At 35.9% G+C, this 27303-nt stretch overlaps 1 protein-coding gene across 1 annotated transcript in view; it reads right to left on the reverse strand.

The window, feature by feature from the left end:
* LOC143251810 (uncharacterized) overlaps positions 1–26991 on the reverse strand; it is a 121149-nt gene extending 94158 nt beyond the window's left edge. The window contains exons 1-2 of the mRNA XM_076503053.1: positions 26388–26991; positions 23193–23268 (exon numbers count right to left, since the gene is read on the reverse strand). Of these exons, the coding sequence (XP_076359168.1) occupies positions 23193–23268; positions 26388–26759 (448 nt within the window). The 5' untranslated portion in view covers positions 26760–26991. The remainder of the gene's footprint in view (positions 1–23192; positions 23269–26387) is intronic.
* Positions 26992–27303: the final 312 nt, after the last annotated feature.

Raw genomic sequence — 27303 nt, forward strand, 5'->3', positions numbered from 1 at the left:
GTGTGGCAGATGGTGTAGAACAGTAACATGTTCTCAAACCACATACCAAACCTTGTTCACAAGGTGAATGCTGTGACTATAAGAAAAGAACCAGAAAAAGACAATGTGATGAAGATAGATGTACCTTTTGATATTACTAACATAGTAATAAATATCATCCAAAATTCACAAGCCATCAAGCCAACCACGAAATAATCTGCAATTACGGCAGTCTCATTTAACGATATATTTTTGAAGCCTTAGTTACAGCTTTAACAATATCTTTATATCGGTGAGGCAAGTGATTTTCTTTTAAATATTCCATAATTTTGAGGAACTTCATAAGTAGTATTTTATATAAGACAAACAACAATTTTGTACTCCATGACTGGTCTTAAAGCAAAACAGTTCTTCCATTACTAATCTCAGTCTTCCCAGTGTTAAAAATTTATTTTGTTTTTCCCTTCATACCTCTAGCTTGTAATGTAGGTAGTTGGAGAACACTTGCAGTGTAATTGCACTTTATAAAACGGTCTTTATGGAAGATGAAGTTATTTTAACAAAGCAGTTAATATCGACATGGGACAATTGATGCAATTAATAATTTTCCCAATACAGAAAATACCTTACTTGTACTGTTCTTTTTGTGTGTGTGTGTTTTTTTGCTCGCTCCTGAAAATTCATTATTTTATAGCTCAAACCGAATCGTGACAGCTTCTAGAAAGAATTTTCATGTTTGTCACATACGAATTTGTAGTTAAAATCTGGTTCGACAGGTTCCAGAATAAGACATTTATGTGCACCACACAAAATATTGTAATTAAGGTCTTAACAGATCGCTTCTGCAAGTTGTGCAAACACACTTCCACCTGGGTTAACAAGAGGTTAACGGTTACTATAAGCGCCAAATAACATTTCTGTGTCGACAACGCAATGATATCTTATAGTTATAGTTGGGTTTATGGAAGCTCCTTCATGAGATTTCTGTATGGGAGAAACTGACATTTTATAGTTAAAGTTAACTTTTGAAACATTTCACAAGATGATTTTAATTTGTGTATGTTTCGCTAAATCTTTCTCACTACTGAGAAATTCCACGATCAGAAAGACTGTAACAGGACTGACACAATAGTACTGTAACAGGACTGACACAATAGTACTGTAACAGGACTGACACAATAGTACTGTAACAGGACTGACACAATAGTACTGTAACAGGACTGACACAATAGTACTGTAACAGGACTGACACAATAGTACTGTAATAGGACTGACACAATATTATTAGTCGCAGATGCTGTTATTCCGGATTAAGCACAAAGCTACACAATGGGCTATCTGTGCTCTGCCCACCACTGGTATCGAAACCGAGTTTTTAATGCTATAAGTCCTCAGATGTACCACTGTGCTACTGTCTGTGGGGGGGGGGTTATCGTTAAAATGTTTGAAACTAGTATTTCATGTGGGTTGAATACAAAGGCCATTAAACCACAAACCACGACCTATTCTCTTACGTAAACTAAAGATATACGAACGATAGTGATACAAAATAATGGCAGAAGTATTTGTAAAGCATCAAAGAAAATGTGCTAAAATAAATTTAATGTAATTCTTGTAGATCGCTTGTAAAAATTAGTTGTTTGAATAGATATAATAGAAAAATACAATTTTATGAAAAGTTTCACACAAACAAGTCTGATAATTTTTAACTGAGATTAACATAAAAACAAAAATATTTTAATACATCAAAATAATAGATAGTGAAAGAAACAGTCTATAGCGTGATTATAAATAAAGATTGTGGCTCAGCAGGTCATATTTTACAAATGGTGTAATATAAGGTCAAATTGCACAGGATGTTAAGGATATCATCCGAACGCAAGTACCACAGTTGTCACTTGTTGCTACCAGGAACGCCACTATGATCTGTCTTCTGATTAATCACAAAATTTGCTAGCTCAGCGTCCATGATTCATTGCGTCGTTATGACAACGAACGTTACAATAACAATAAAGTTCATCTTATCCAGCATGTTGGACATTTCCTGGACAATTGAATCTATGAGGTCAGAAGTGAACGAGGCTTCCTATGGTGCACACACAACCAGATATTAGTTTTTGTTTGGATCAGTGAGCAAAGTGGTATTAACAAGGAAAGTGATGTGAAATGACGTGTTTCCCTTGGTTACCACAGTGCAGAGGGTTACCACCCTACATGAAAACCGTAATGTTTATCACATTATGGGTATAACACTGGTTGTTAACCTTGCATGGTGCAGTGCAGCATTGACTGTGTAGGGTTGTAATTCTTATGTTGATAGTTTTTAGAAGCGTACCGTACAATAACAAAGTATACATGTTTTCTTATAGCAAAGCCACATTGGGCTATCTGCTGAGCTCCCCGAAGGGAATCGAACCCCTGATCTTAGCGTTGTAAATCCTTAGACTTTCCGCTGTGCTAGCGGGAGGGAGCTAATAACAAAGTTACCTGTGTAACTACACCTCGCATCACATTAGCATCATGGAGATGTACGGGAAATAATAATTAGTTTCCGGCCACATAATTCAAGTGGTCTGTTGATACTTCAAGGAAGGGTCAAGTGTGCTTCATGGGCCCACAAAATATTGACCATTAGTTACCGATTTTCTGTCTTGTAGAGAACTTAAACACAAAATCAACACAAAATAAATCAATCTCTTTGAGCGCTTGTAAGGAAATATTTGCAAAAAAACAGCTGAAATTGCCAAATCCAGCCACCAAGTGGTATGAATATGTACTGCTACATCCATAGGTGGCATGCCTGAGCTCAGCGACAGTTTCGGTAGGTGTCGATGGTCTGTCTGTCTGCCTGTACTTGAATCAGTATCATAAATGCGTCCTGCCTTCTAAAAACGTTCAATAAGTTTTCACACGGCAACGGTGAAACAACGTCCTCTGCTGATATTATGCAGAATTTCTCAAAGTTGAATGAGTTACACGCTCCAAGATCTTTATTCCCGTTCATATTCCAAGAAAATATGTAAAGAAACTACAGTGACGCCTCTAGTGGTAGTATATGATAACTTATTTGCATGTGCATGATATCCTCAACATCTCTGTGCAATTTTATCTCCCTATGCCATTTCATTTGTGAGACGTAAGGTGTTTAGGTGAAAAACTCGTATAATTTAACATCAATACAACCCTATTGAAACGAGTGATATCAAGACATCAAGTATAACCAGAAGGTGTACCCTAACGTTATTGCTCTCCAGTGGCACAGCGTTATGTCTACGGATTTACAACGCTAAAATCCGGGTTTACATACCTGCGGTGAGCAGAGCACAGATAACCCGTTGTGTAGCGTTGTGTTTAATTCAACAACCCTAATATTAAAACTGGCAAAGAAATGGAGAAGGTACTCTGTCAGTGGGGATACGAGCAGTACAACCACTTTGAATAAAAATTCACACATTTTACTTTTAGTATTGAATATGCTGTTACACTCCCTAACATCACCACCAGTAAAGAAAGATAAATGTAATATTGTAAAGTAGAACGCAGTTATCTCACAATGAAATGCTCATGCGCTTGAGAGAAATGTAAATATACCTTACTTAAACGCCTCATAGTGGCGCAGCGGAATGTCTGCGTACTTGCAACAGTAGAAACCGGGTTTCAATACCCTTGGTGGACAGAGCACAGACAGTCGATCATGCAGCTCTATGCTTAATTCAGTACAACAACGACTTTACTTAAAATAAAATTAATAATGGTTTAATTATAGAGAAATTTACCTAATTAACATGACCAACATCTGTCCAGTCCTAAAGAAAAACAACAGTTTATTTATAAATAAAACAACGTACTTGTAAGTATGCATATCTAATTCTTCAAAGTAGTTGCAAACCCTAACTTCCATGAAAACCATATTTCACAGCACTGTTATTTTTTCTAGTTAATTATGTTTTATTATAGTAAAACATTTTCTTAAATAGTAAAAACGTTCACATTTCGAGTTAAATTTTAATTTTGTTCTCCTATAAATATTCTTCTTTAATTAAATGTTGTTGTTGTTTTTTCCAATTAAATATTTTATGACAGATTCTTAAGAGGTTAATGAGATAGTGAAGAGGTTATTAGCGTTATAATTATAAACAAAATTTAACGGGAGGGTTTTAGACGACCTTCCTCTTCCATTTCGATGAGAATTAAAAGGCCTTGAGGTCAAAGTTTACAATACACACAAATTTATAATTTATAGTTCTGAGGGGGAGCTAGTTAAGAAACTTTTCACGTCTTCAGTTCATAACGTACGTAAGCTAAAATATTCACTGTCGTCACGTTCTAACAGCTTTCATAGCCCTTTCTCCGCAAGCGTTAATGCACGTGCACCCACGCGTACTCACGAAGTCATGTACTGATAGTATTTAGCAGATATAAATGTATATTTATGAGGCTTTTAACACACGTTCCTTTAAAACTGAGCTTAAAAAAATCATTCTTTCATGAACCTGTTCTCACACGTAGCTTTGAGGTATGATTAAAAAGTATGCGTGGTAGTTATTTTCTTTAACACTAACAGTTATGTTACACCTGTATATCAGAAGTTAAAATAGTATCAAGCACCACCATTGGAAAGATGGATTTATCAAGAAAAAATGCACTTTTTATTTGCAGAGAAATATAAACTTCAAGTTGTTTTGCGCCTACTACAAATGTTAAGATGAACTTATAAAAATATAAACAGGTCTTTTTTTTTTCTTATAGAGAATAGTCTTAGTTAATCCATACCGTTGAAAGTACTTTAGTTAGCCAGTAATATTTTCGGGACTAGGGATACTTATATGGATCACAAGTGAATAATTTAGATGAGTTTTAGAGAAAACTGAGTTATGAAGGCAAACGAAATTTAGATTTGTGCTTTTAAACATATATATATATATATATATATATAAATACAGTTACAATAAAATATCATTCAAACACTTTCTGTTGAACTGTAATCGAGTATTTCACTACAATTTATTTTTATTTCTGTAGTTTTGAAATTATTAGACAAACTTCGCTTTTACTTTTGTAAACCAGTATTTAACCTTATGCTAGTACCACATGAATCTTTAAACTGCAAGATCATTTTCTAACTAAACCCGGCGGGTCAGAGGTAAGTTGAAAGACTCACAATGCTAAAATCCGGGGTTCGATTCGTGGGATTAAATAAGTGCAGACTTTGCACTAAGAGAAAACAACAACATTATTTGTAAAGTATGTTAAAGTAACATCGGGCTGGAATAGAATGATGCAAGTGACAACTGTCTGGAATAGAATGATACAAGTGACATCTGATTGGAATAGAATGATGCAAGTGACATCTGGCTGAAATAGGATGATGCAAATGACATCTGGCTGACTGTGAAATAAGAATGATAAAATAATGACAATAAGAAATTTAAAAAATCACGTGTCTTGCTTTGTCATTATGGGATTATATATTTGATAATTTGGTTAAACTTGAAAATGTAATTTTTCGTTTTACTTACTATTTACGTTTTTGTATTATCTTAAAATAATATTATCAACAAATCTCGTAATTCCCTCTGATCAGACAGGAAATTATATTTCTTCTTCTTCCTAATAATATTCTTTGAAGAAATGGTTTAATCAGCATATACCTCAGACTACATTATTCTCTTGGGTAATTGAAAATATCTATTGAAACAAAAATGAAACAAAGTATCTGCTTGATGGATCCAACGCTGTTGACCAAACAAAATCCAGAAGCAACAGAGAAGTGTGTTTAGAACACCTTCAGAATGTTACACGTCATTAACTGCTCTTTATATAGTACGTTTGCCTTGGTAAAATTTCATAATGATAATAATGAATCTCTAAAGAAACAATTCATAAACTGTTAACCAAAACTCATCAGCTAAACGACTTGGACCATCAACTAAAAATCTATTACAGTAAATGTGAAAAATATGTTTTCAGTTTCATATTTTAAGTTATTGACTGAAGTTCCATCTAGCATAGCTGTATAACTGTACTTATAAACAGTTAAGGCTTCAAAATAATCCATTAATGGTGAAGCAGTTCATAGATAAAAGAGATTAAGATTTCTCAGTTATCCATTATAACTTTAGTATTGATCCAGAAAAAACAAGTCATGCAATAGTCATTAGAATCTCAAAAATAATATATGACTAACTAGTAGTCATCCACTGCACAAAATAACAAGTCATGAAATCGTGCAGTAGTCATTAGAATCTCAAAAATAATGTATGACTTCTACCTAGCAGTCATCCACCGCACAAAAAAACAAGCCATGAAACCATGTAGTAGTCATTAGAATATCAAAAATAATGTATGACTTCTAACTAGTAGTCATCCACCGCACAAAAAAACAAGCCATGAAACCGTGTAGTAGTCATTAGAATATCAAAAATAATGTATAACTTCTAACTAGTAGTCATCCACCGCACAAAAAAACAAGCCATGAAACCGTGCAGTAGTCATTAGAATATCAAAAATAATGTATGACTTCTAACTAGTAGTCATCCACCGCACAAAAAAACAAGCCATGAAACCGTGTAGTAGTCATTAGAATATCAAAAATAATGTATGACTTCTAACTAGTAGTCATCCACCGCACAAAAAAAACAAGCCATGAAACCGTGCAGTAGTCATTAGAATCTCAAAAGTAATGTATGACTTCTAACATAGTAGTCATCCACCGCAAAATAACATCCACCGCACAAAAAAACAAGCCATGAAACCGTGTAGTAGTCATTAGAATATCAAAATAATGTATGACTTCTAACTAGTAGTCATCCACCGCACATTAGAATATCAAAAAAAAAACAAGCCATGAAACCGTGTAGTAGTCATTAGAATATCAAAATAATGTATGACTTCTAACTAGTAGTCATCCACCGCACATTAAAAAAACAAACCAGTGAAAGCCGTGAAAGTAGTCATTAGAATATCAAAATAATGTATGACTTCTAACTAGTAGTCATCCACCGCACAAAAAAAAACAAGCCATGAAACCGTAGTCATTAGAATATCAAAATAAGTCATAACTAGTAGTCATATCAAAAAAATGTATGACTTCTAACTAGTAGTCATCCACCGCACAAAAAAAACAAGCCGTGAAACCGTGCAGTAGTCATTAGAATCTCAAAAGTAATGTATGGCGTCTGACCAGTAGTTATCCACAGCAGAAAAGACAGGTCATGAAGCCATGTAGTAGTCATTAGAATTTTAAGACATGCTGATAATCATATCACATACAGCTAACAAGAAGAGTTACATATATTAACGCTAGACACATAATTTCCTTATATGTGTAGAGCATTAGCTCACAGGGCTGATATATTTAATTACAATATGCATTAACCTTATATCCATCGAGTAAGTTTATATGTTCTCTCTCCCTATCTTGTCAGTTTATTTATGTAATTACATGTCTGTGTTTATTTACAACCATATATTAAATACACACACGCGCATACGTATCTAATTGTTTTTCAATACTTATTTATCATCACAGTTATATACCTGCACACATACATGTGTATGTGTATTTTTAGGTAAACCATGCTAATTTTAGAAATTTGTATAAGGTACAAATACCAAGCTATGAACAATATAGTTTAGTTTCTAGTTGTGAAGTTACTTAAAAAACTAGTGTTATTTCAATGGTATATTTTGACTTTATCATGTGCTGGTTAGGTAAATTTGTCTCTTTTTCTAGTATGTGAATTCTTTTATCCGTCAGGATTAACGGAATATTATATATTTATTTTTATATATAAATTCATCTCTCTGTCTAATTTACCAAACTACTATGTGTCTATCTAAATGCATTGTTATTTGCCGCTGTTATTGTAGACTTCATCACAAGTCTGTCTGTTCACATTAAATTATATGACAGTCTTCTGTCAGTTGGCATGGTTCTAACAACTTCCCTCTACACCACAATCAGGCTTATCCGCTACAAAAACAAAAACCAAGATCATTCAGATAAACCTACGTCTCTTTCTCAGTCACTATAAGGACAAACTACTGAATACCCATGTCTGAAAAACGTATCACAAAGTACTGTTATTATCAGAGGAACTTCAACAGCCGAATTACGAGTCACTGTAATGCCACAGGGTGCTGAATTCTAACTGTCTGTGTGTATGTAGATTTGTTTGTATACTAGTTCAGAAATAAAAAAGAAACTGTGTTGTTTTAAAACTTCAGTTTACATTAGGAAAGATACGCGTTTGGAATCAGAAGGTCAAAGGTTAAAACGATCGTTAAACCTTGATCACTGTTGATTGTAAACACACAGGCTTAAAAAATTATCGAAACCTGGAAGTATTGAGGCAGAAGTGTTGGTAAAGTTAGCAAAGTGAAAGCTCATGGATAAAACTCTGGGTTTGGAATAGCCTACTAACTGTACAACGGTCGTATGTTTCCAAAAAGGCACAACCTTTTTTAGGAAGTCTTACGTTCATTGAGCAAGATTTTTTAATAAAGGTTTTCAAATTAATATTCAACAGTTATGCTCGGGATTTCTCACCAGTGATGAGTTTAAAAATAAAATCTATAAATGTTTTTTTTAATTTTGCGCAAAGCTACACGAGGGCTATCTGCGCTAGCCGTCCCTAATTTAGCAGTGTAAGAATAGAGAGAAAGTAGCTAGTCATCACCGCTGACTCTTGGGTTGCTTTTTTACCAACGAATAGTGAGACTGACCGTAACATTATAACGCCCCCACGGCTGAAAGGGCGAGTATTTTTGATGCGATGGGGATTCGAACGCGCGACCCTCAGATTACGAGTCGAGCGCCCTAACCACATGGCCATGCCGGACCGAAAAAGGTGTACAAAAGCCAACTAAAATGCATGTGTGTGTTTTTATAGCGAAGCCACATGCTGTGTCTACTCATGGGAAGTAAATCCCTGATTTTAGCGCTATAAATGCCAAAACTTCCCACTGCATCAGCGGGGGACAAAATGCATGACGTTTAGTTCCTCAAAATATGCTCCCCAGTGGCTCAGCGGTATGTCCGCGGACTTACAACTCTAAAAACCGGGTTTCGATACCCGTGGTGGGCAGAGCACAGATAGCCCATTGTGGAGCTTTGTGATTAATTAAAAACAACAACAACCCTTATAATAAAAGTTAGACTTCAGTTTGAGTTTTGATTTTAAAATAAAACATGTATGGACAAGGAAGTGTTACTCCTCTGTAACCACGTCACACCTAACATGCTCGTTCATTTAGGCTTGGGGGTGTTATATGTGACGATCAATCCCACTATTCCTTGGTAAAAGAGTAACCCAAGAGCTGGTGGTGAGCGGTGATGACTAGCTGCCTTACCTATAGTCTTACACTGCAAAATTAGGGACGACTGGTGCACATAGCCCTCGTGTAGCTTTGCACGAAATTAAAAACAAACAAACAAACTTTACCACGTAACCGTTAGTAAAACGTTAGAGTCCACTTCGTCCGTAAGAACAAATACAAAACTAAAGTGCTGTCAATTACGTCGTTAATAACACTTTTCAGAACTTGAAATATAATTTAAATAGATATCAAATTCAAAAGTTTTCACAGGCTTAAAATGTTAAACCTGCCTTTAGTTTAATAAGAAAAGAGTATTGCAGGAATAAGCTATTGTTGTAATGGGCATAACACTGTGCCATTAGAAACTCGTACGTAGTAAACAACGTTTTACTTTCTTCTAAAAGCAAATTTTCAAAAGCAATGGGTTCCCTGCTGGGGCAGCGGTAAATCTATGAATTTACAACGCTAATATCAGCGGGCTCAGCAGATAGCCCGATGTGGCTCTGCTTTGAATTTGTTTGTTTGTTTTGAATTTCGCACAAAGCTACTCGAGGGCTATCTGTGCTAGCCGTCCCTAATTTAACAGTGTAAGACTAGAGGGAAGGCAGCTACTCATCACCACCCACCGCCAACTCTTGGGCTACTCTTTTACCAACGAATAGTGGGATTGACCGTCACATTATAACGCCCCCACGGCTGAAAGGGCGAGCATGTTTGGCGCGACTGGGATGCGAACCCGCGACCCTCAGATTACGAGCGCACGCCTTAACGCGCTAGGCCATGCCGGGCCACTCTGCTTTGAAAAAACACACACACACACAAAAGCAATGGATTCACGATGGGAATCCGAAGTTCAATAATGAACATGAAGACGGTTTATGAAACATACATTTTATTTACCTGTTCGAACATTTCGGAATAAGTTATTTCATCTTCAGTGAAATCTGATAATCATGTTTGAAAGGTGATTTTCACTAAGGTTATAATATAATAACATTATCATTAGTTTACTTATTTGTTAAAAATAGCGTTAAATAGATAGATAAAACAATGTTATATATATATATTGCACGACAGCTGAGTTAAATGTGAACATTTAAGATTTAAAGAGCTTTGTAAATCATTAAGGGTTGGGCAGTATTTAGTTATGAGTAAACTATCTTTAATATAGAGTTCAAGGTCTGAAGGTCCTGTGGTGATGAAAGAGAAATCGTTAAATACGATATTGTGATCAGTGGTTTGAGAACGTGAACGAATGGAAAGTGTCTGGGTTTAAATAGAGGATGAATAGTTCTGTTCGATACACCTATATGTTACAAACTCTAGTTTTAAAGTGAAGCTTCGTGCTGTCAATACACGTGACCTCACAGTCACTACACATATATTTGTATAAGAATCATGAAGTTTAGGTATTTGTTCTTTTTTCCGAAAAAAAATGTTCAACACGGAGGCAAGAGGTCTGTATGTTATTCTTAATTGAAATTATGCAAACGCATAAAGGAAAGTGAAAAATGAGGGAAATATCTTGTGTTTTATCAACTGTTTCCATCTTCCTCGTCAAACTTTCAAAATATAGACTTTTGGCACTTGTCTAAATAAACAGAAACAAATGACTACAGATATTTCATAACTCACGATGTAATGTGTGACATAACGAATATTTATAACGAAGGTTTAGCTTAGTGGTCATGTTTCCTCTAAACAGCTGGGCTGACAGTATAAGCAGATGTTAATCCAGCTTGTTTGTTTTGGAATAAACCACAGTTGGACTATTCGCCGAGTCCACAGCAGGGAGTCGCAATTCAGTTTATAAAAAAAATGGCTTGTTTGAAGTTAAGGGCAAAAACTACACAAATGTTATCTGTGTTCTGCCCACCACGGGTATCGAAATCCGATTTTTGCGTTGTAAGCCTGCGGACTTATCGCTAATCCAGTGTGTGGGGGGAGGTGTTAATGCTCATAAAAATAATTAAAACAATTGTTTAATAACTTAAATGTATATGGGAAAGCTCCCCTGACTTCCGTTTGCTTTAGTGTATTTAATATAAAAAAAAGCGTTTTTGCAACTCAATGGTAGGCTTGAGAGCTTAATAACGTTTTTTTTTCCAGGACAGTGTACTAATGTAACAAAAATAGTCTGCCATAGTGACGTCACTGGTATTAAGTCAGAAGTTACCGCAGTGCCTCCTATGGGCCTTGATTATTCTATCGTCTTTAACAACATTTTCCATTCCCGCTGTAGAAAGTATTTCAACAGTGTCATAGAACGGCTATATCATGCCTTCCTGGTTTACGTAAATATTTTGGTTCTATGCAAATATTAACCTACGTTATACTTGAAACATTAGGGTTTTCGATTTCACATAGATCACCTTTCTCTGACTGTCTTCGAGCGTTGCTGATTCAAACCCTAAACATTTCTTCGTGTAGTTCTGATGTTATTTTAAATCATCGAGTAGATGCCAAAAATTTTCGAAGACACTGTTAATTCATCTGTGTAATTTTCTTGGATGTCCCTTCTGCCTATAGTTTCAAAACTGTGGTAAATTTTTCTTTCTTTGAAACAACACGTTTTCTTTCGTTTAATAAATAGTTGCGTTTTTTTTTTTCGTTATGTAAAGCAAAAACACTTTGATTATCTGTCATAGTTTGCTTATAAATTTTTTTCTCTCTTAGTTTTAGCTACGCAGAAGTTTGCAAACGGTTTGAATGTCTTTATTAATCAGATGGTGGTGCAAGGTCATTAACGCAGTTGGAACAATAGGGTTAAAATAGGTATTAAAAATAAAATAGATGTATCATAATGAATTTCGTGTAAACAGCCTACTCAGCCCTATTTAATAGAACTTAGTTCTTGGTGCGCATTCATTTCGACGATGTTTATGAAGTAAACAGATTTTTTATTGTTATTACAAAGCAATATTTGGATACAATACCGACACATCTTTCTTATTGTTCATTGTAGCTATTACAGTTTAAAGAATTCCATAACAAAATTAGTATTTTTCCCCCTATTCGTTTTTCTTCTGTTTATTACTGCTAATTAGAAGCCATAGAAGGTGACAAACGCAGTTTGAAGAGAGATTAAAACTTTAGAGATGAAAATAGATTATATCTGTAGTTTACTCTATAAATATATGGCGATCCACAACACATCTTTTAACCAGCTGAACCAAAAAAAATCAAGTGCTCAGGCGTGATTACGATAATTATGCGAAAAACTAACTTCGCAAGGTGGCTGGAGTGTCCTCTAGTGATCAGCAATGGGAACTAGCAGTAAGTTACCGTCAACGGGTGCTCACTAACTGTGAAAATTGCAGAGAATAACTTAAATACATAAGATTAAAATTTTTAACAAACTTCGTTGTTTATATTTTATCAAAATTAAAATTTGTAGTAGCTTTTCGGATTATATGAACACATTCAGTAGAGTAACCGCTACGCGCTGGAAATGTCACCTTTCATAATACAAGTATAAAACTTTTTATAAGGTTGTTTTTTTTTTGTTTTTGAATTTCGCGCAAAGCTACTCGAGGGCTATCTGTGCTAGCCGTCCCTAATTTAGTAGTGTCAGACTAGAGGGAAGCCAGCTAGTTATCACCACCCACCACCAACTTTTGGGCTACTCTTTCACCAACGAATAGTGGGATTGACCGTCACATTATAACGCCCCCACGGCTGAAAGGGCGAGCATGTTTGGCGCGACTGGGATGCGAACCCGCGACCCTCAAATTACGAGTCGCACGTCTTAACCCACGTGGTCATGCCAGGCCGGGTTTTATAAGGTGTGAAAACTACTTCAAAAGGCTTAACTGATTACTCATTTCATTTATACCTCTTATCGTCTGCTTCTAACTCACAGGATTTTGATGGCGACCACACTTATTAGGGAATAATTCAACGACAAGAAGAACAAAATATATTTAAATGAGAATAATGTAAACTATTTCAATGGTGATAATTGAATAATAAGCAGTTATTATTACAAAGAAATTCTTAAGCATATAATATTTATTAAAGATTTATTTTCATCGGAGGTGAAATTGAAAAACTCATCTATCCTGTAGAGGCACAATGAATATTTTGGTTGGTCGCACCTTCTGTTGTTTGTTTTAATTTCGCACAAAACTACTCGAGGGCTATCTGTGCTAGCCGTCCCTAATTTAGCAGTGTAAGACTAGAGGGAAGGCAGCTAGTCATCACCACCCATAGCCATAGAGTAGCTTTGCGCGAAATTGAAGACAAACCAAACCAATCAAGACTCATCAACAAAGATTGGATCAGTAAACTAAAGGAACATCATTAGGCTTTTATATCGGTGAAGTATATATAATATCTTAATGAATTTTTACACTAGTTTTTTTTTTGTTTGCTAACAAAGAATCTAAGTAACTCGTCTGTTTCCGGAACTACAAGGTTCATTGTACAATATATGGTATTGAAATGTATACTAATTGTATCAAATGAGTAAACTTAAAGCTTTCGCTGTAAAACAGTGTTGTTGTTTTTTAAATCTATGCAAGAGATCGTGACATTTACATATATATACACGTATATACTGTGATTCCTGTTCACATTGAAATCACAATAAAGAGTTTTTAAAAACGTGTACGAGTGCTTTTTACAAATATAAGAAAATTGTAGACAGTTTGAAAACAATACTGTCAATTCCAACAATAGACAACGCAATACACCCTCAAAAACAAATTGATGCGCAGGATGTAGTACTTGATGGAATCTGAAAACAATTCAAAACAAATAAATAAAATTTGTCAGAAGTAAGAGTAAGATGACTAAAATATTTCTTATCAGTTATAACTTCATCATTACAAATAACACTGTAGAAAGTTGATGGATCTGGTGTTTTCTTATCAGTTATAACTCTACCAATACAAATAACACTGTGAAAAGTTGATGAATGTAGTGTTTTCCTATCAGTTATAACTCTACCAATACAAATAACACTGTAGGAAGTTGATGGATCTAGTGTTTTCTTATCAGTTTTAACTTCATCAACACATATAAAACTGGAAAAAGTTGATGGACATAGTGTTATTCTCTCATTTAGAGCTCCTCCAGCATTAAAAACATTCTACGGAAGTTGCTTATTCTGGTGTTATTTTCTCAGTTAGAGCTCCTACACCATTAAGAACATTCTACAGAAGTTATTTGTCCTGGTATTATTTTCTCATTTAGAGGTTCTCCACCATTAAGAACATTCTACAGAAGTTATTTGTCCTGGTATTATTTTCTCATTTAGAGGTTCTCCACCATTAAGAACATTCTACAGAAGTTGTTTGTTCTGATGTTACTTTCTCAGTTAGAGCTCCTCCACCATTAAGAACATTCTACAGAAGCTGTTTTTCCTGGTATTATTTTCTCATTTAGAGGTTCTCCACCATTAAGAACATTCTACAGAAGTTGTTTTTCCTGGTATTATTTTCTCAGTTAGAGCTCCACCACACGAAGAACATTCTACAGAAGTTGTTTTTCCTGGTGTTATTTTCTCAGTTAGAGCTCCTCCACACGAAGAACATTCTACAGAAGTTGTTTTTCCTGGTGTTATTTTCTCAGTTAGAGCTCCTCCACACGAAGAACATTCTACAGAAGTTGTTTTTCCTGATGTTATTTTCTCAGTTAGAGCTCCTCCACACGAAGAACATTCTACAGAAGTTGTTTTTCCTGGTGTTATTTTCTCATTTAGAGGTTCTCCACCATTAAGAACATTCTACAGAAGTTGTTTTTCCTGGTATTATTTTCTCAGTTAGAGCTCCACCACACGAAGAACATTCTACAGAAGTTGTTTTTCCTGGTGTTATTTTCTCAGTTAGAGCTCCTCCACACGAAGAACATTCTACAGAAGTTGTTTTTCCTGGTGTTATTTTCTCAGTTAGAGCTCCTCCACACGAAGAACATTCTACAGAAGTTGTTTTTCCTGGTGTTATTTTCTCAGTTAGAGCTCCTCCACACGAAGAACATTCTACAAAAGTTGTTTTTCCTGGTATTATTTTCTCAGTTAGAGCTCCTCCACACGAAGAACATTCTACAGAAGTTGTTTTTCCTGGTGTTATTTTCTCAGTTAGAGCTCCTGCACCGTTAAGAACATTCTACAGAAGCTGTTTTTCCTGGTATTATTTTCTCAGTTAGAGCTATTCCGTTGTCTCCTCAGTTATAATTACTTCAACACATAAGCTACCGTTAAAGAATCTGATATGTCTGATATTCTTTTTTTCCGTCAGAGTTCCTCCAACAGCAAGATGGCTTGTTTATTTTTAAGTATCGTTGGGTGCTGTTGGCTTGTTGCATTCCTTCTAGTTTTCATAGCAATTGCATAGTTATGCACGAATGTCCAAAACGGAAACCAACAAACATTTAAATAAATCACTATACATTACGAAACCTAAATACGAAGTGACACAAAACACGTGCAGCTCTTCGTTATCCATAATTTACAAGGACATGTTTTTAGGTTTTTCACCAAAGTTAACTATAAAACTGTGGCATGGAACGAAAATCATGCCGAAGCATTAATAACTCATAATAATAATATCTGGGATAAAACTTTTGCAGACCAGCTTGATTTTAAATATTACACGTTATGTTAACTTTAATTTTACCTAGTCTGGTTTGCTACTATTTGTAAACCCGATGATACTGGGTTATAGGTCTGTTGTTCAATCATTTTCTTATTAAAGAAACTTGTAACAAACCTACCTAAAGGGATTAATTGAATTACATTCGTTAATAGGGTGTTTGTCCAACGTAATTAATAACTTTAATCGAAACACCTTTATATTAACATTCCCATCACCTGCCAAATCTTAACAAATTAAACTCATTTGCATAAATCAAAACAACATATTCATATTTAGAAATATTTTACAAAAATTCGGTTTAAACAGATATCGATTTTGAAGCTCTTACCTTTCAAGCAGAGACTTATTTAAAGATATTGTTAAAAGTGTGCACGTTTGTCTCGTGCGGTTTTTCTGATTGTCTTCCGCATATTTTTTGTGTTAGAGTCAAATTTTCGTTTGGGAACTATGGTGTAAGGATGTTCAAACAATTTTTGTTGTATATGCAAGTAAAGATAGCATTGAAATTTTTGTGATTTAATGTAATGTTTGAATAAATGTATGTTCAGGACGTGAAATAAAACGAGAGCACGATTCCTTTGGAATTGGAATTAGTGTGAAAGTTAGACCTTGTTTTCAGTTTAACTAGAGTGCAGAATAAAATGTTTGTTTATTTCTGAATTATGCGCAAAGCTACACGAGACTTATTTGCGCTAGCCTTCCTTTATTTAACAGTATAAGACTAGAGGGAAGGCAGCTAGCCATAACCACCCACCGCCAACTCTTGGGCTATTCTTTTACCAACGAATAGTGGGATTGACTCTCATATAAACGCCCCCACGACTGAAAGGGTGAGCAAATTTGGTCTGACTGGGATTCAAACCCGCGACCTCAGATTACGAGTCGAGCGCCCTAAGTTCCTGGCCATGCCGGGTCCCACAGAGCAAAACGAAAGATAAAAAAAAATTACATTACATCGCCATGAAAATTCCCTTACTTCAGGTTTTGTACCATTTTAATTCGGGCGCGGGTTGGTCCTGTTACAGAGCTCTGGATTTCAGAGCCGGCGAGCTGGGTTTGAAGCCACACAATACTACGAATCATTTCATATTTTTAAGCCGTGAGTCTTTATAACAGTGACAATCAATCCTTTAGCGAGCGGTAGGGTACTGCTAACTGGCCGAATTCCCTATAATCTGTAGTTAAAAATTAGGAACGGCTGTAGATAACCTTAGTGGTTGTGCCATAAATACATGTAAATCTTGATTCATATGTTGTTTCATTCAGACCTTATGTAAATGAAAATGTGCAAATTTGCCCTTTTTACATAGAAAGTAGGTTAATTTCTAAATTTAATTATCCAGGTCACAAAAGCAAAGATGGAAAGAAATAATGGCCATTTTATGTAGTTTTACAATATAAGCAATTAAGAAATAACACATACTATCCAGGAACACAATTTGTGTCACGTACTGTTGTTATCATCAGATGAGTACATTATATTTGAATAGATGTTAACCATGAACGTATGTTTAAGCAACTGTTCATATACACCCTGAAGAAGATAAAACAATATCCTAGAAACGATTCATACGCTATGTGAGGCTGGTCTAGTGGTAGTGTAACTTGCTATGTATAGGAAGGCGCAAGGTTACAACCGCACTTACAGGTGTTTGTATAAAATAAGAGACTTAATCTAACTATTCTGCTAAGAGTAGCTGTGTAGATGGTAGGTGCTAGATTGGTTTGGTTTGGTTTTGAATTTCGCGCAAAGCTACTCGAGGGCTATCTGTGCTAGCCGTCCCTAATTTAGCAGTGTAAGACTAGAGGGAAGGCAACTAGTCATCACCACCCACCGCCAACTCTTGGGCTACTCTTTTACCAACGAATAGTGGGATTGACCGTAACATTATAACGCCCCCACGGCTGAAAGGGCGAGCATGTTTGACGCGACGGGGATGCGAACCCGCGACCCTCAGATTACGAGTCGCACGTCTTAACGCGCTTGGCCACGCCCGGCCGGTAAGTGCTAGAGAAGAGTCGATGACCCGCTACTCAATAGTACTAAATTAGAGGGAGTTATGCGTAAAGATTGTGGTCTTTCGAATGGTTTATTTTTTGAATGTCGTTGAGTACTGATTGAAATGCATTCTGATCAATGTATTGTATAGAGAAATGCTTGAAGTTTATTTCAAATAATGAGAAACAAAAATAATTTAAATTGTTGCAGGGCCCAGCATGGCCGGGTGGTTAAGGCGTTCGATTCGTAATCTGAGGGTCGCGGATTCGAATCCCGGTCGCACCAAACATGCTCGACCTTTCAGCCGTGGGGGCGTTATAATGTGACGGACAATCCCACTATTCGTTGGTAAAGGAGTAGCTCGAGAGTTGGCGGCTGGTGGTGATGACAAGCTGCCTTCACTCTAGTCTTACACTGCTAAATTAGGGACGGCTAATGCAGATAGCCCTCGCAGAGCTTTGCGCGAAATTCAAAAAAACAAACAAACTGTTGTAAAAGTATAGCTAAATTATTTTGATCAGCAATAAACTTTTCGAGAGCTTCAACTTTAGATAGTCGTCTGAGAAAGTTGTTAACATCCTAGAATCGACGACGACGAATATTTACAAAACACTCGAAACATTCATCGGTGGTGACGAAAGCTCGTAACATACGTGACATATAGTAAATGGTGGCTGAAACTATTTAAAGCGTGCGACCCAAAACTCTAAATGTGGTGAAACTTTCAAGTAAAATGTATTGGGACAAAAGTAGTAAGTATTCTGAAACCGTCAAAAAACTAGCAGTTATTTTCAATGGGTTTCGATAACTCTCAGTGAACAGAGCACAGATAACCCATTGCGTAGATTGCGCTTAACAATAAACGAAAACGTTTCATTTATAGGTTCAGTGTTAGTCACTTTCTTTAAAAATACCTTCGCCACATGACTTATCTTTTCATAGTGTAATCTCAGTTCATTTCCGAGCTAAAATACACTCGACTTATACACGACAATGGAGCCAACTAAATGTTTTTGCAATTTGTGTTTTATATGGAAAAAGAAATACAAGTAAAAATCACGCTAGTAATAACAAGTCATTATGTACAAAAAGAAAATTAATTTTTAGCGCCGTGAAATTAAAAAACATGCACTTTACTATCTGTTTTAATCATTCCATTGTAGCAAAATGTACACAACTGAAGAACGGGCCACAAGTCATTATACAACTTTCCAACGTCACAAGAGGAAGTGACGTGTTACGTCATCAGTAGCTAAAAAATAGTAGCTCGTGTAAATGGCGGCTTTTTTACTCCTCACTGTGCAAGTACTTATTATATTACAACAGCTCAGCACTATTAATATTCTTATTAATAGTCTGTTTTTTGTTAACATAAATATAGACAATGGGCTGTGTTGTCCCCACCACGAGTATAGAACCTTGGCTTTTAGCGGTATAAGCCTCAAACATAAAGCTGGGGGAGAGAGAGAATACTTAATATAACTGAAAGTGTATGATAAATTTAGTTTATTTACTGTGGGGGTATTTGATCATTGTAATGGAACGAGTATATATATTTTATTTATTTTAATTTGATGTAAGTTTATTACTCATCTATGATATAGTAACTAATTTTTAATAAAATTTGTTTTGAAAGTTTTTAAAGCTCCAAATTATTTTTCTCGATAGCATGTTTTACTTTTCATGTATGATAATTTATAAAGTTCGAAACGCAAAAGATTTTATTAAAACTTACTTAGTAATTTTAACTATCTGTCTTGTTTTAGACTTGACAGCACTGTATTCTGTTTTCAACGTTTGTATACGACACAATATACTGAGACTTTAGTTTGTAAAGTATGCAAACACCTAAAAACAAAACTATGTGTCTTTGATTGTGAACGAGTCCCTGAAATAAACAAATAAGACACAGCGCGAACCATTACTATACGTTTACAGCCTATAGTTAAATAAGTATTCAGAATTCTTAACTACTTAACTTTTGTTAAAAACTCTTTGTTGTATCAGGTAAAGCCAGAGAGGGTCGGGCATTGATTGGTTAACGGCTTTAAGCTCTAAAAAAAAAAAAAAAACATCAGAAAACAATTGGTGCGAGAAGTCGGTGAAGATGGCATCTCTTTATTAGTAGGGTGTTTGTAATACAAAAATACTTTGTGGATGACGTAAAGACAGATACGACCACCTCATCAATCGAATCTGGTCTTTGTATTCTAAAGTATAGGTTCGTTTATCAGTGTCCATTCTAACATACATACACGTAAACACACCTTGAAGCACAAAAGATCAAGTTGATACAAAGGACACACAGACCTATTCTATACTAATACAATTAAAAACCGGTTTAGGTGTATTCGTATCAAAAGACATCAAGGCTAGGCAATAATGATATATTGTCTTGCCAAACAACATGAAAAGTGGGTATTTTACCCACTGACTTTAGGTGGTTTTCATTCTACAAAGAATCAAGTTTGCTAATTTAATATAAAAATGTTCTCTCCCTCTCACACACGCACACATCCACAAAATCGCCGTTTCTCCTAAATATAAAATAAATATATCAAAGTTTCACAATTTAATATATACTACTTAATAAGGAACAAAGTTGTAATGGCATTAAACAGAGTTCAAGTGTTGAAACAAAACTATAGCTAAGCTATAAATAACTAAATGAATTACAAATTACAAACTTACAATCATAAAGTTCAATATTCTACTTAGCTAACGAAAACTAAAGTATAGAATAGCAACCTACGCGACTGTTCTCGAAAATATAATTTAAGATAGTGCGAACCTGATGAAGGAACGTCAACCTTTCGAAAGCGATCGGGTTTCGTGTTTTATCTTTAATTAGTTTTTGTTTAGCCTACTTGTTCTGCTACCATCACTCTCAAGACAGAATAATATCAATGTAAGCATAATAACCAATCAGAAAAATAATTAATTTCTTATGTGGGTATGTCATTAAATCACCGTTACTGTTTATGCTACAGTCAAATAACAGTGTAAGAAGGGAAGAATAATAAAAATATCTCTGTTGTCAAGCGGTTCGAGTTACAAATGAACATAACCTTCATAATGAAGCTATAAAAACATCGCACTCATGTTTATTGGTCACTTAATGTATAACCCACAAATTTTTTTTGTTCATTGACTAAAAGCAAAGTAACCTAAAGTGGTGTATAACATTCCTGAAAATTTTCGTGTTAAAAAATAACCTGCGTTGAAAACTGGTAAAGCAATCATCAGGTTCTGTCGCTTCTACACTAATTTAGCCCAACTCACAACGCACGAGCTCGTTTGCCATCCGAGGATCCCCAGCTTCAAACTTGCATGCTTTTTTTAATAGCACGTTTTGGTCTATAGGTCATGAAAGTCATGCACACGAGCACGTATCAAAACTCTACTTGGCATTCTTTCCAGGACGTTAAGTCTTGTCTCAAGATGTTCTACTAGTAATAACTTAGCTACACGTCTGACGGTTGCAGTTTCGGTTTTCTTTGAGACGGGTTGCTGGTAGGTTAACCCCGTATTTTAGAAAAACATAAATAGGTGGAATGCTCAATTGGGTAATTACGTTAGCAAGGTGATTGTTTATTTGTTTGTTTCTGAATTTCGCGCAAAGGTACAGGAGGGCTATCTGCGCTAGCCGTCCCTAATTCAGCACTAGAGGGAAGGCAGCTAGTCATCACCACCCACTGCCAACTCTTGGGCTGCTCTTTTACCAACGAATAGTGGGATTGACCGTACAGTTATAACGCCTCCACGGCTGAAAGGGCGAACTTGTATGGTGCGACAGGTATTCGATCCCGCCACCCTCAGATTACGAGTCGAGTGCCTTAACCACCTGGCCATGCGGGGTCAGCAAGGTAATTAGAATTAAACGTACTGATTGTTCAGTTCTATAACCAACATAGCAAGGTGATTGGAATTCGGTCTTATATGTGTCTGTGAAATGCTGCGAGTCAAACCTGTTTTGAACTAAAAACGATGTCTACGTGACCGCCCTGTGGTTCGATATGTTAAATAAAACTCATTGCAGAAAATGTTTCTTTTCAGATTCAGCTAGTTTTTAAAGTTTCACCAGTCATTTAGTTTTGGCAAATTTTCTTGAACGTTTTCCAAAACATATATATGAACTAGCGACGTGCTACTCACTGCTCGAGTTTCGTTTATATTATAGCATTAATTTCAACTGTTTAGTTTAGGATTTTACACACAAAAAAGGTTTAAAACTAACACGCTAACGTCTTAACTACACCGCATAATATTACTAATCATAAATATTAAACCCCAAAAACCATACTTAAATTTTTTTTAAACACAGATTTATTGACGGACGTTTTTGGTTTGTTGATTTTTTTTTTCAAATTTTAACACGGAGAAAAAGATTCTTACCCTCAAACGCAGATAAAAAAAGTTACAATTCTGGCGGCTCGGCATGGCCAGGCGGGCGAATACGTTCGACTCGTGATCTAAGGGTCGCGGATTCGAATCCCAGTTGCACCAAACATGCTCGTCCTTTAGCCGGGGAGGCGTAATATTGTTACAACCAATCCCGCTATTCGTTGGTAAAAGAATAGCCCAAAAGTTGATGGTGTGTAGTGATGACTAGCTGCCTTCCCTCTAGTCTTACACTGCTAAATTATGGACGGCTAGCGCAGATAGCCCTCGAGTAGCTTTGTGTGAAATTCAAAAAACAAACCATACAGTTTTGACAAGATTACTTTATGCATACGAATGATGTTTTTAAAGCGTAGGTATATCAATTTTTTTTCGTTTTGAATTTTGTGCAAAGCTACTCGAGGGCTATCTGCGTTAGCCGTCCCTAATTTAGCAGTGTAAGACTAGAGGGAAGGCAGCTAGTCATCAGCACCCACCGTCAACTCTTGGGCTACTCTTACCAACTAATAGTGGGATTGACCGTAACATTATTACGCCCCCACGGCTGAAAGGGCGAGCATGTCTGATGCGACCGGGATTCGAACCCGCGACCCTCAAATAACGAGTCGAACGCCTTAACCTAGCTGGCCATGCCAAGCCCAGGTATTTCAAACTCCTAACATAAATTCCTTCAATAAATATAATAAAATACACTGTACTTGAAAACTCCAAGATATGTATTCACTTGGAAACATAAATAATCTAAGTTATGTACATACGTACACGACAAACACTAAGGTAAATTTCCAACTGAACAAATCGTCAAAAGGACGACTTCTTCACACCTTGCATCGCTTTAATTTATACACATTCACTTGAGATTGAACATCACTGACAGCGTTAAAAAAAATTCTTACCTGGCGGACAGAGACACTCAGAGGCTGTTGCATCCCTTTTAAACCGACTTGGCATCGCCAGATGGCGTTCAATATGCTGTTAAAGATATAAAATATGTTATGTTTTTTTCCTTCAGCTAAGCCTGTTTATAAGCTGTAATTGATACTTCCAGGTCAATTCACTGTAGAAATGATTAGAAACACCAACAGGGTAATGTGAAAACTTTCACTTTGCAAAAATATAATCCTCTTCACTACATACAAAAACTGTTTGTTGCAACAAACCATTTATACAAGGCGATGTAAAAATTAGTACTATAGTCTACATGTACATTTTATTGATCGAATATAGTAAAAAAAAAATAAAACCTCAGTTTCTCTTTGAATTTCGCGCAAGGCTACACGAGGGCTATCTGCAATGACCGTCCCTAATTTTGCAGGGTAAGATTAGAGGAGGGGCAGCTAGTCATCACCACTCACTGCCAACTCTTCAACCAACGAATAATGGGATTAACCGTATTTTATAAAGCCTTCACGGCTAGAAGAGCGAGCACGTTTGGTGCGACCGGGATTCGCACCTGTGACCTTCAGAATAGGAGTCGAACGCCTTAACCCACCTTGCCATGCTTGACCGCTTGTAAGCACATATTCGCTAAAATTATAATTTGATTCATGTTTATGTGAATGAACACTTTTAGTTGATATGAGGCGAATATTATTTGGCCACATTTAAAAACCATGAAAGTCGCTTATTCTGCTTTGATCATTTGGAAAGAAAAAAGTTTAAAGAAGGTCATCGAATTAATTTGTCAAACTTTCCATAGTAAACACCCCCCTCCCTCTCACCGAGATGTCGGGGTAGCCGGGAAATGTTTCTGGTTCTCATTGCCCTGAAGGGGGCTCTGGAGAAGACAGGGCGGAGAAACAGAAGGGGACACATAACAATCCTTTATCGGAGCAAGTGAAAGCTCTCCGTGTATGTTTACGGCTCGGTGATAAACTCGTAGGTTTGTAAGATTAAACTTTGTGATAGCTCACTGTACTGCTTTAGGTTAAAGAACAAACAAACTCATTGTTTACAGTTGTCATTCCTAAAAGTAATTCAGTAATAAAATAATTCTTTTTTTTAAAATTTTTTAGGAAAATTACATTAAGTGCTACACTATGTGTACAAACAGGAGAAACTGCGCCAAATCTCCTAAAAGTTAACATAAAAATCAAGTACTGAATGACGAGTGCCCCGCTTATACAGCGGTAAGTCTACGGATTTACAACGCTAAAATCAGGGATTCGATTTCTCTCGGTGGGTTCAATAACTAGCCTGATGTGGCTTTGCTATAAGAAAAACACAAACACTAAATGACGAAGGTAGTTTCCCAAGACTTATGATCAAGGTTTAATATAAAACTAAAGTCTTGCTGTCCTGGCCCGGCATGACCAGGCGGTTAAGGCACTGGAGTCGTAATCTGAGGATCGCGAATTCGAATCCCCGTCACACCAAAAATGCTCATCCTTTCAGCCATGGGGGGCGTTATAATGTTATGGTCAATCCTACTATTCGTTGATAAAAGAGTAGCACAAGAGTCGGCGGTGGGCGGTGATGACTAGTTGCCTTCCCTCTAGCCTTAGACTGCTAAATTAGGGACGGCTAGCGCAGATAGCCTTCGTGTAGCTTTGCGTGAAATTCAAAATAAAGCTAAGCAAAAAAAAAAAAAATCTTGCTGTCCTATGCAGTCTTACATATATACGTTTTAGTAACGTTTCTTTTCATTTTGTGACCGTCATACATTGTTGGCGCCTTAAACTCCTGAATTCTTGTTTACATCTGTTCTTTCACAGAGTTCCTTCCGTCTTCGTCAGTTGAAAGTAACAAAATGTTTCGTTCGCTTCTAGTGAAATGGTCGTATGTTTTTCAGTTTAGTAAAATATTCTTCCCTCTTGAATTTCTCACCAAATAAACGACATTTTTTTGAGAGACCTCTGGAAACGAGACACTGTATTAACAAGCGCATACAGGTATAACCTAGGTGCCAATCAAGCCTGTATTTGCTAATAAAGCCATAGTTGTTGTAAAGCCACATGTCAGTCAGGTTCACTTGTTAATCAAGCGACAGTTGTTGTGAAGCCACATGTCAGTCAGGTCTACTTGTTAAATGATAGTTAATGTGAAGCCACATGTCAATCAGGTCTACTTATTAATTTAGTGATAGTTGTTGTGAAGTCGCATGTCAGTCAATCCTAAACTTGATGATTAACTGGGAGTTGTTGTAATTCATTTATAGAATAACTTACTTATCGAAGAGAGTTACAAAAACATTTGGAAGTTTCTAAAAGATTCCTGAAATAAAGAAACAAAATTAGGACTAAATGAATAATTTCCATACAAAAGGTTTGCGTTTCTATTCATTGCTTTATAAATACCGAAATTTTTCCATTGATCGGCTAATTTATACAGAAATATTTCTATTGGACGAGTCATTCACAGAGGAGGCAAACGTTCCATTTATTGTTTTATTTTAAGAGATTATTTTCAGTAATTATTTCGTTCGCAGAAAAATCTTTCCATTCATTCGTTTTTATATACTGACATCTTTCCATTAATTGAACGATTTATATAGAAATATTTCTATCGATCAATTAATTTCGAAAATTACATTTGAAAACATCGATTCAAACTTTTTCTGGTATGTTATGCCTTCACGAACTAAACAACAACTAATTTACTTAAATTGTTATTCAAAATTTTGTTATAACACTGAACATTTATACAAGATTTCTACTTCGTTACACATCCATCGTACACACAAACTGAATAGCTATCATTTTCCTCCATTGTAATTGATAAATCACTGAAACCTATATTTAGAATTTTACGTTACAATTACGTTTATGTATAAGCATATATACAAATAATATACAAAATTCGATTAAATTATTAAAATGTATAAAAAACCTCTATATAACTTCCTAACGGCATAGCCGTATTTCTAAAAGGCAATAACCCTAAAAACGGATTTCGGTATCTACTGTGGGCACACACATCTTATTATGTAGCTTTGGATTTAACTATAAACAAACAAATAAATCCTTTCAATAGTTAATTTTTTTACTTCGGTAACACTAGAACTATTTTAATGTTTTTGTCGTAAAATTTTGTTACTCGATTTTTCTAGACTCGTTTATTTGGAATATTTTTAACACGTATACAACACTTACTTCCTTTACTAACGCATCGGTTTGCAATTTCACATCATCAAAAGCTGGAGTTCTTTTTACTATCTCTTTGTATTCTGTCTCTAAGACTGATAGCTGTTGTTGAAGGAGCCACACCTTCATTACACACAGTGTGGAGAGACAGAACGAAGTGATGCATATGAACCACATCGCTATCCCTGGTTCTACCCAACATAGTCGAGGGTCTCTTTGACGGTTAGAGGTCATGTTACCAGCGTGTTCGACATTTTTGAGGTTAGCTAGTTGTGATGCTAGGAACTCTGCTTTTTCAGAACTAACGGATGACCTAGCTGAGAATACATTTAGTTCTTTACTTTCGAAGTTTTTCGAGCATGCTGTTTCCTCTTTTTCCATGCTGCTCAGAAGCTGTATGTAAACAAGCGAGCCTAACAATTTTGATCGTCCCCTTGGTTACAAAATAACAAAACATTCCACGCAATGTCACGAGGTGATCTTGAGATACGAACATGAGACGCTCGGTAACCTTTCCTTACATTCACGAGTCTCCTACATCTTGACTGTACCACGACGACCTACCCTAAATCGCGCAGGCCGTTCAAACGAATACGTATCCAGAGCAGTCTTATAAAAGATGTACCCATTGTTCAAAGCGGGAATAATCCCCGAGAAAGATTTTACTGCCATCTAGCTGGTACGATGAGCAAAATTAATTGTTTTTTGTTTTGTTTTTTTACACGAATGAAGAGGAAATAAATGTGAAAATATTCACTATCATGGATTTATTTTTACTGCGTAAATGTTCAACATATCGGGCGTAAGCTGTCGCATATTTTATTATAATAAACAATTTTTGTCATGTTCCTCGCGAATTGACGATTAAACATTTATCACTTTCATTTATATAAATATTTTCTTCAGATACAACAGCTTTGACGGA

This window comes from Tachypleus tridentatus, chromosome 6 (genome assembly GCF_004210375.1).
Source record: "Tachypleus tridentatus isolate NWPU-2018 chromosome 6, ASM421037v1, whole genome shotgun sequence".
NCBI classification, from domain to species: Eukaryota; Metazoa; Arthropoda; class Merostomata; order Xiphosura; family Limulidae; genus Tachypleus; species Tachypleus tridentatus.